Source organism: Phragmites australis, chromosome 8 (assembly GCF_958298935.1).
Source record: "Phragmites australis chromosome 8, lpPhrAust1.1, whole genome shotgun sequence".
NCBI classification, from domain to species: domain Eukaryota; kingdom Viridiplantae; phylum Streptophyta; class Magnoliopsida; order Poales; family Poaceae; genus Phragmites; species Phragmites australis.
The window spans coordinates 31,411,514-31,422,088 of NC_084928.1; the positions used below are offsets into that span (position 1 = coordinate 31,411,514).

Sequence of the window (10,575 nt, forward strand, 5' to 3'; positions counted from 1 at the left end):
GGGTTAAAATTTCGTAATACCTTCTATTGCCCCCTGACCAAAGGAACCTTGCAGGTCTGATTTCTTTTGTGTATGAGACAATTCCACAAGCATCAAAATTAGCTAATTATCTATGTGACCGAGCAATATTAGCCCCCAACAAATGAAGTGGCTGCCATCATTAATGAGCGATTATTCGGCATATAGCCACTGAAGAAATGTCATATTACAGTTCTGATGCCATCGACGATGCCACAACTAACTATTGCACTCTAGAATTCTATACCCTCAAGAGTTTCTCAACACGATTAAAATGGGTGGCCTTCCTGATAATCGTTTGCAGCTCAAGATTGGTGTCCCCATAATGTTACTTAGAAACTCTAGATCCATCAAATGGTTTATGCAATGGAACTAGACTCATAGTCACGCAACTCACTCATCGTATAATTGAAGCTCAAATAATCACTGGAAAGGCTAAAGGCTCTAAATCTTATATTCCAAGAATAGTCTCTATTTCAACAGATCCGAAATGGCCTTTCAAGATAAAGCATCGTCAATTCCCAGTCCGTGTGTCATATGCCATGACAATAAACAAAAGCCAAGGACAGACACTTAGCAAAGTTGGTGTCTACTTACCGAGCCCCGTATTCTCTCAAGGGCAACTATATGTTGCTTTTTCACGCGTTACATCACCTATAGGCATGCGTGTGCTCATTGAAAACAACTCCGCTGAGTATGAAAACCAAACACATAATGTAGTGTACACTGAGATTTTCAAAGATATATCAAGCTAGAGTCATTAGTTCAGGTACTACTACATATACATTTATGTTGTTTACTTAATCAATCTTTGCTAATATTGTTCACTGTACACATATTCAGGTTCTACCAACGAAGCAGAATATATATATCTGAACAATATTAGCAAAGGTTTCATATGTATGTCCAGTTGATCCTTACATAAATGGTTGATTCTCAAAATTAGTACTACCTGCTCTGCTAATCTTCAGTGCTTCCTATTTTAACTAACCTATTTTGCTATTTCACAGATGGTACATCATTTTAGTGAATTTGTACACTGACACACGCTCATCAACATTTTTTTACTTTGGCTTACCAATGAGGCATCAGTATAATACTCCAACATGCTAGCTGATCTTCATGTCTGCTCCATAGCTTCATTGCCTCATCAATTTTATATGGTGTGTGTGGGACACAGCTCAAATGCCCAACAAAAGTATATCGAGGTATTGCTAATTTTCCCCTACCCAAATCTAAATTGGTAGCATTGATGTAAAGTACCTACAGCTCCGCAGCCATTTCCTCCTGCACAATTTACTTTTAATTAACGTCTCCAACTCAAGTTCCTGCAATTATATTCCATTTCCTTTAAAAAACATCTTTACCTAATTGAATAGAGGGTATTAATTTGATGTTGCACTTCATCAAGATACTGCATTGCAATATGATTTTTGGATTAAAAATTGTGACCACCCGAAAAAAAAGTCATGTTTGATTGCAACAAGAGGTTGATTAATGGTATCAGTACGTGTGCCCTGGCAAAAACTTCCTTTTAATCCCTTAGTAGCTTCCTCCCCCTTGAACGTTCGTTATACGAAAGATAAACACTCTGGCACTATGTCAATTTCAGTTTCTAAAAAGAGCATTTCCTAGAGGTAGCTGTGTTAATATCAGTTTTTGAAATGACATAGAGAAGTATGATTTCTTTGCTATTCTGAAACTTTAACAATGCAAATGTTCTCTTCTGAAACTTTGGCACACGAAACTTCTTTATTTGGACAGAAAATTTATCTGAGTAAACCTCACTTGGATGCTTAAGTGTTGATGGAGACATAAATAATACAATTGTTTACCTGAGAATCAAATAGAGGTATGTGCAATGCATCTCAAAGGCATTTCAACCAGCATGAATTTTAAGCACACATGTCATATCCTTTTCGTCCTTGCTTCAATTATTTTCTCCTAATGGCCTACAACAAAAATGCTCTAAATGATGCAGAGGGTCAGCTTGCTTACCCTTTTAATGATACCCAATCGGCAACAAGACGTGTTAGTTCCCTCAAACAAAGGATAGTTGCAGTACCTGCTGCAAACAAGCACTCTCCTTTCTTTATTGATGATTATATATGTAATTTCAGAAGAAAAAAAATTTGGCAACCAATATTGCAGAGAGTAGTATTACAATAGATGATATTGTCTATGTAATTGATTGTGGTAAGGCCAAGGAGACAAGCTATGATGCCTTGAATAAGCTTGCATGCCTTCTACCGTCGTGGATATCAAAAGCCTCTGCTCACCAGGTCACCTTGAAAATCCATTAAGATCACGTCACTTGAAAATCCATTAAGATCATGTTACCTATTTTTGCTATATTGAACAGAGGCGAGGTCGTGCAGGCTGCGTTCAGCCTGGTTTTTGCTATAGGCTTTACCCCAAAGTCATTCACGATGCAATGCCACAGTTTCAGTTGCCTGGAATTCTTAGGACTCCTTTGCAAGAACTATGCCTTAATATCAAAAGCTTACAGCTTGGAGCAGTATCCTCTTTTTTAGCCAAATAACTGCAGCCACCAGATCCACTTTCTGTCAAGAATGCAATTGAGCTACTTAAAACCATTCAAACACTGTATGATAAGAAGGAACTCACTTCTTTAGGTACGAAGTTTTGCTACTAATCTCCATATAAGATTTCTTACCTATTTGGTTTTATTCCAACTAGCTATGTACACTGTGCTCATCCTACTTTGGTTTTGCGCATGATGATATCTCTGTACGCTTCCATTGGACCCAAACATTGGAAAAATGCTGCTTATGGGATATGTATTTCAGTGCCTGAATCCAGTATTAACAATTGCTACTGCTCTTACATATCGTAATCCATTTGTGCTCACAATAGATAAAAAAGAAGAAGCTGATGATCATTTGCTAGTTACTTCTGCAGGTAATTGTTAGAACAGTTTCATTAATTTGATATTTATTGGGATTAAGCAAATTATTGGACTATGGCAAAAAAAAAAAGTAACTGGCTGTTGTTGACATGCCTGATGGTTGTAAATATAGCGACATATCTCATGTCGATGTTCTGCTGCTACCCACTATTCTAACATCTAGAAATTTAACAAATCCTTCAATGCCATCTTCTTTCCAGGTGTTCACTTGGGGTCGTGACCTTTTATCATGTCTACATGTTACAACAATTTGCTTATCACGTATTATTCACTCTGATATGTATTTATTATTGCCCCCGATAACGCGCGGGGAACTAAGTAAGTAGTTGTAATTATCGAATAACAACTAATCTGCACGTCAGTTGTGACCTGTAATAATGTTGAGTTACGATGGTTATCACTGAAAATAACGTTAAAAATCATTGCAGTTACGATAAGATTGTTTAAACGATTATGAATAGCTTTAAACATATCAGTTATGATATGTTAGTAACTATTATTAATACGATGGTAACGACAATCATGATTGTCAAAGTTCTAAAATTACTATACCTACTAATTATAATAAATTGTAATTTTCTCCGATTACTATCTTCTTCTCTCTTATCTCTCTTAAATAGGTATAACTCTAGGTACGATTTGAGATTTACGAGATACATACTGGCGGTACCCTAAGATTGGTTGATGGCCATAGTGTCGTGCCTAGGTTGGTTAGCGCTCAGGAGAGGAACTGACTCCATGAGTTGGCTAGACTTAACATGAATTATAGTTGAGTCTAGACAATATAGTGTGTATATATATAGAGCGTCCTTCGGCGCCGATACGTTGGCCATGGCCCAGGGTAGTAGAGGTTGAGGGCGGTCCACGGCTAAGCTCGGGGAGCCGCCATGGGTGCCGCGTTGGTGGAAAAATTCTGGTTGCGGGAGTGATCAGGGAGTATGCACCTTCAGTTACCAGGAGAGCGCGAGGAGCCGAAACCGAAGAGGAGGAAGAAGAACAGCCGCGCGATGGAGGCGCGGAAGGACGCGGGGGAGACGGGTTTAGGTGGTGCCGAAGGACGCGGAGGTCGTTGTAGAGAGAGAGAGAGAGAGAGAGAGAATCTCGCGGGAGTGTTTGGGTGAATTGGGTTCGGGAGGTGCGGATTTGCGGCCGCTGCGAATATTGAAGAAGCAGTGGAAGGAGAGGTGGAGTTCTACCTGTGATGCGCGTGCGGCGGCGCGGGTTCCTCGGGGGAGGGGTTCCAATTTGGGGTCGGCGCGAAGAGGGGCGGGAGCCTGGTTAGTTGGGCGGTGGACCGTGGCGTAGAGGCGGAGGCGGGCGCGCGTCGGCCGGATGGACGCGGGAGGGCTCGGGTTCCTCGTCGCGGGCTCCCGGCGCGAGTTCGTCGTCCTCAACATCGACGATTTCGCCAAGGTGAACCGCCGGCCGTTGCGCTGATGAACCCATTTTTGTTGTTTTGCTTGTAGAGGATGGGGGTTGTTCGTGTGATTTTTAATGTATTTTTTCTATCGTCTTTACAAAAACGAAAAAAGTTGTGCAAACTTCCTTCGTTTTGCAAAGTGGCCAAACAATTTCCCCCCTGTGCGCCTGTTCAGCCAAAATTTGTACTTCTTATGCTCTTTCTTGGTGTAAATTTTTCGGGTGTTCTTCGTAGCAACTGATGGGTGCCCATCCTTTTCTTCGACCAACTTTCATGTTGAATTGCTATGTTATTCGGCTAACTATGGGTTTCCAAGCTTTAGCTGTTTGTAATCGACCATCGTTAAACTGTTAGGGGGTAAAACAAATGATTACGGATCATTATTTTGCTGCATTTCATCTTGATTTTGGGATCTTTTTTGTATTGACGTGTTAGCATGTGCGCGCTTAAGCAATGCCAGTCACTTATAACCAAGGTTTCCCTAAGTTTTAACTTTCATTTCAATTCATGCTTGTGTCACATTGCAGCAAGAGTCTTCCCAATGCTGTCCAGATTATATTTGTCAGATATGTGGGGATGATATTGATATACTACAAGAAGAAAATGAGTTTTTCGTCGCATGCAACGAGTGTGCTTTCCCTGTTTGCCGCACTTGTTATGAGTATGAGCGTCAGGAGGGCACGCAAGCATGCCCTCGATGCAAGACCCGGTACAAGCGCCACAAAGGTATGCTTCTTGCTCTTTCAGTTAATTTCTTAGCTCTGTTGTATCTAAATTGAGAAATTAAAGTAAACTTGCTTTCTTTAGGCAGCCCTCGAGTCCATGGGGATGAGGAAGAAGAAGGTTCTGATGACATTGAGAGTGAGTTTGCTTTCAGTAGTGCAGCTGGAAGATCGAATATAGTGCACCCGTACCGTGTCTCTGTTGCAGAAAGCTCCATGAACTCATGGGACATCGACAGTGTCAGTATTACAAATAGTGGAGCAAGTATCCATTTCTATGAAGAGGTAATGAGCTTTGAAATCCCAAACTATCTGCAAGTATTCTAGTTCCACAGGTGATAAAACGATGCTTTTGTTTTTGCAGCATGTAGGAACTCCAACCAATCATCATGCTCTTGTTGTGCACCCTAACACTGGAGAAATCATGCGATATGATCCTTGTATGCTTCCCTTTTGGCTAATCTTGCTTTATTTTTCTTGTGCTTTTGTATTGATAGCTTATCACTGTTTTGCTGTTGTTCTAGCACAAGCAAGACCAATAAATCCCAATAGAGACCTAGCATTGTATGGCTATGGATCTGTTGCCTGGAAGAACAGAGTTGAGTGGAAAAGAAAGCATCAACAGAAAATGCAAAAAGTTTCATCTGATGGTGAAGGATCTGACCAAAATGATTTTGACAGTGATTGCGATATTCCCAGGTGAGTGTAATATCCTGTATCAGTAATATCAGCAATCGCAAAGAACGCGTTCTGCAATTGATTGTGCAAAAAATGTTGTGGTAGTCATTTCAAAAAATTCTCTGCTTTGGACGTTGTAAGGGCATGTTTGGCCTATATGAAGTAAGCCTAGTTATATAATGTCAGCATGGGTATTCATCATACTTGCACCTAGATAATATATATATATATATATATTAAAAAGTAAGTCATATATTATTGTGGTGCCTTTTTGCCAGACCTAGGATCAATAATTTTATTGGCTCTTGATATGGTTCCTTCTTTCCTGCTAGTTCAACTTCTGCTATTTTGCGCCTTTCGATTTGTACTTGTTTTTTCTTTGACAATTGCCTAATATATTTTAGGTGCGCTGAAACCAAGCAACAACTCTCAAGGAAGTTACCTATTCCTTCTAGCAAAATAAACCCTTACAGGATTGTAATCATTCTGCGGCTGGCCATTCTTGCCTTATTTTTCCACTATCGGTTTCTGAATCCTGTTCAGGATGCTTATTGGTTATGGTTGACTTCAGTTATTTGTGAAATTTGGTTTGCTTTTTCTTGGATTTTGGACCAATTTCCCAAGTGGTACCCAATAAAGAGAGAAACATACTTGGATCGATTATCACTAAGGTAACTTATCCCTATAAACTTCGTGTAGGCATAGAAGCAGTGCAATTTGTCTAATTTGTAAAAATTTGCACCATCATTCTCTTAGGTACGAGAAGGAAGGAAAACCATCAGAACTGGCTCCAATTGATATATTTGTCAGTACAGTTGATCCAATGAAGGAGCCTCCTTTAATTACTGCAAACACTGTTTTGTCCATACTGGCGGTGGACTATCCTGTTGATAAAGTTTCTTGCTATGTGTCGGATGATGGTGCTGCAATGCTTACTTTCGAAGCACTTACAGAAACATGTCTATTTGCACGAAAGTGGGTCCCCTTCTGTAAGAAGTACAAAATCGAGCCTCGGGCTCCTGAATGGTATTTTTCTCAGAAAATTGACTATCTAAGAGAAAAAGTTCCTCCAGAGTTTGTCCGAGAACGTCGGGCAATGAAGGTTAGTTCATATAACAGGCTTATGAAGCATGACTATTTTAAACTTTGTTTAATAGGTACAGCATGCACATAATTGGTAAAGCCATATGCATGCCATTAGTCAGACAAAAACTGAGAGTTGCAAGGATGCGAGCGTCAAATGAACCTATACTTTCATGTTCTTTATCCTGCTACTGACAATCATACGGTTTTTATACAAGCATGCTTGCGACAACCACTTTAACAATGCACTTTGCCTATGAGTCCTTTTACCAGAATGTTTGGATTCTGACCTTAGCTTGGATTAATAGACGTTATACTTGCTGATGTGTGTTTGCAACTATTTTTTACTATTTTTAATTTGCATTTTGATTTTTCATACAGAGAGAATATGAAGAATTTAAGGTTCGTATAAACGCAGTAGTTGCTAATTCACATAAAGTTCCCGAGGGAGGATGGTCCCTTCCAGAAGGAGCTCCATGGCATGGAAATAATGTTCGAGACCATGCCGGAATGGTCCAGGTTGGGTGCTTCTATTTGTCTACAGCCACCTTTTTTGAACTCCATTTCCTTTCTTATTTGATTGCTTGATGGACTTTGTTATGTTACTTTTTTGGGGTCAAACTTTTTTGAGCCTTGAATTTCTGTAGCAAAAATAATTCTACCAACGTGATCCATGTTATTTTTTTTTGTAATATTAATTTAACCTTCTTACGCTTGTTGTTATGTTGTCATCAGGTCATCACCGACCATGATTGTGTTATCGATGATGCTGGAAATAGGTTGCCTTGGTTGGTCTATGTTTCACGAGAGAAAAGACCAGGATATGACCACCATAAAAAAGCCGGTGCCTTGAATGCATTGGTAATCTATAGTGTCCTATACATGCCTTCTCTTTGAGCAAGACCATTCATATGAAGTTGTTCTATCAGTTACTTCCTCCAACTAACAATCTGGTCTTTATTTTAGCTGCGAACATCAGCAATTCTCTCAAATGCACCTTTTATCCTGAATGTGGATTGCGACCACTACATGAACAATAGCAAAGCTCTAAGGGAGGCAATGTGCTTTCTGATGGACCCAAGTTTGGGAGAGAGCATTTGTTATGTTCAATTTCCACAGAGATTTGATGGGATCGATCAACATGATAGATATTCAAACCACAATGTTGTGTTTTTTGATGTATGTATTACATGAATTCGTCCTAACTTTATCTGGAATTTATACAATCTCATATTCTGAACATGTTTCTATTTTTATCTACTTTCCTATTCAGATTAACATGAAAGGTCTTGATGGGATCCAAGGACCAATATATGTCGGTACTGGTTGTGTTTTCAGAAGACATGCTCTGTATGGATATGATGCCCCAACTGTGACAAAACCTCCTAGCAAGACATGCAACTGCTGGCCTAAGTCATGCTGCTTCTGTTGTGGATCGAAAAGAAATTTTTTGAAAGCTAAGAAAAGGCAAGAAACCCAAAAGAAAGTGAAATGCAGGGATGCATCTAAGCAAATACATGCTTTGGAAGTGGCAGGTGAGTTGGTTCCGTTGCTTTTTTTTTGTTCCCGCTAGTATTTATTGAGACTGATTCCCATTTCTATCTCAATAGGCAGAGAAACTGCACATCTGCTGCCCCAAGAAAAGTTTGAGAAGAGATTTGGGCAGTCACATGCATTTCTGGCTTCAACATTACAAGAGAATGGTGAAAGTTGTTGTTTTGACATGCTCAAAAGTCTTGATGATTGCATCCATGTGCTAAGTTGCGGGTATGAGAATAAGACACAATGGGGGAAAGAGGTAAGTTTGCCCAGTTCTATCATTTTCCTTTTCCATGCAATTTTTTAATCACATGATTGTTGTTGTGTTTGTGTCCTAGAACTAAAAAAAATTGCAACCTAACATCAGAATTCTTTTTAGCTAACGCAAAGTAAATGGCTAGGTTGGTTGGATTTATGGATCTGTCACTGAGGATATCCTCACAGGCTTCAAGATGCACTGCCATGGATGGCGATCTGTTTACTGCATGCCCAAGAGGGCAGCATTCAAGGGATCTGCTCCTATCAATCTTACAGACCGTCTTCATCAAGTTCTAAGATGGGCACTTGGCTCCGTGGAGATCTTTCTTAGCAAGCACTGCCCTATATGGTATGGGTATCAATGTGGTCTGAAACCATTGGAGAGATTGTCATACATCAACTCTGTCATCTACCCATGGACTTCTATTCCGTTGCTAGTTTATTGTGCTTTGCCAGCATTTTGCCTCTTATCAGGGAAGTTTATTGTGCCTGAGGTACAGAACGAAAACAATGTTACTACTTCATACTACTTTTAACATAGACTTTGTTAGTACGTTTTTATTTCTAGATTTTAAATGATGATATCTATATTTTCTTTTTTTCAGATGAATATCTATGCGAGCATATTGTTCATAGCTCTATTTGTCTCCATAGCTGCTACCAGCATCCTTGAGATGCAATGGGGAGGAGTTGGCATCGATGATTGGTGGAGAAATGAACAGTTTTGGGTTATCGGCGGTGTCTCGTCACATCTCTTTGCGCTGTTCCAAGGGCTTCTTAAGGTTCTTGGTGGTGTGAACACCAAGTTCACCGTCACCCTGAAGAGAGGTGACGACAAAGGGTTCTCAGAGCTGTATTTGTTCAAGTGGACCTCACTACTGATCCCTCCAACGACATTGCTTATAATCAACGTCATTGGAGTCTTGGCTGGTGTATCCGATGCAATCACGGCCGGCTACGAATCCTGGGGTCCTCTGCTCGGCAAGCTGTTCTTCTCCTTCTGGGTTATCCTCCATCTCTACCCGTTCGTCAAGGGGGTGATGTGCAAGCAGGACAGAGTGCCGACCATTGTTGTTGTATTGTCAGTGCTACTCACGGCCATATTCTCTCTTTTGTGGGTCCGTGTAAATCCGTTCGCTGCCAAGTTTGATGGCCCTGTTCTAGAGGTTTGTGGTTTGGAATGTGAGTGAGAACATAGGAGAAGATGCATTTTAGTTCAGGGTTTCTTCGGCAGTGTTAGAGCAGTGGAAGCGTTTCATTATTCCCTTAAATGTTATTCTTTTGCCTATTCATTGGAGATTGCTGATTACCATAGGTTTGAGTGAAGTAACCTTTTAGGAAGATATATGTTTATAAAAAGAGGACACGACAAAAGAGAAGGTAGTACTGTTGTTGTAGATACTGACAGACACAATAGACTGACATTTGGTTTACCTTCTTGTTGTGCATCTGTTACTAAAACTATGGGGGTTTTTTTTTTTTTGAAACGAATTGGGAGAAGTGCTACCAGTTATATTAATAATAAGCAATTATAATAATAATAAGAGTACCCGACAGGTAAAACAATACAAAAACCAAACGAAGAAAAGAGTGGCCGAGGCCAGAAAAAGAAAGCCTGTTCTCCCCGAATTAGTCGGCTCAGGTGCCGTGCTCCCGCAAATTCCGAAATACTAACTATGGTTTTCAGTTGCGTGCTTCAAACATGGCCGTGCTTCTTCAATACATTTTAGAGAGAGAGAGAGAGAGGGCAGCTCGATTCAGGGGTGGGGCTCCGATTTCGACGAGGGAAACTCAACCAGAGGCAGGAGCCGACGGTGGAGACGATGGAGAGGAAGGAGGAAGCGACCGCGGGGGCGAAGGACGCGTATGGGCTTTTTTATTCTTTGGTGGGCCACGCATGCATCTTTTCCGTTCATTGGGGCGAGCTG

The 10,575-nt window shown here is 40.5% G+C and overlaps 1 protein-coding gene across 2 annotated transcripts; it reads left to right on the top strand.

Annotated features, from left to right (window-relative positions):
- The first annotated feature begins 3,746 nt into the window (after positions 1–3,746).
- On the top strand, positions 3,747–10,080 carry LOC133927052 (cellulose synthase A catalytic subunit 5 [UDP-forming]-like). Of its 2 annotated transcripts, XM_062373310.1 has the most exons (14): positions 3,748–4,360; positions 4,895–5,093; positions 5,175–5,374; positions 5,454–5,529; positions 5,614–5,788; positions 6,172–6,438; positions 6,524–6,869; positions 7,232–7,369; positions 7,586–7,711; positions 7,817–8,029; positions 8,124–8,385; positions 8,461–8,648; positions 8,791–9,141; positions 9,253–10,080. In XM_062373310.1, exons 1-14 carry the CDS (start codon positions 4,280–4,282, stop codon positions 9,835–9,837), a joined length of 3,207 nt encoding a protein of 1,068 aa, XP_062229294.1. In that variant the 5' UTR covers positions 3,748–4,279; the 3' UTR covers positions 9,838–10,080. The 2 variants fall into 2 exon arrangements, with proteins under 2 accessions (XP_062229295.1, XP_062229294.1); XM_062373311.1 differs by lacking the exon at positions 9,253–10,080 and having other exon boundaries at positions 3,747–4,360; positions 8,834–9,081.
- Positions 10,081–10,575: the final 495 nt, after the last annotated feature.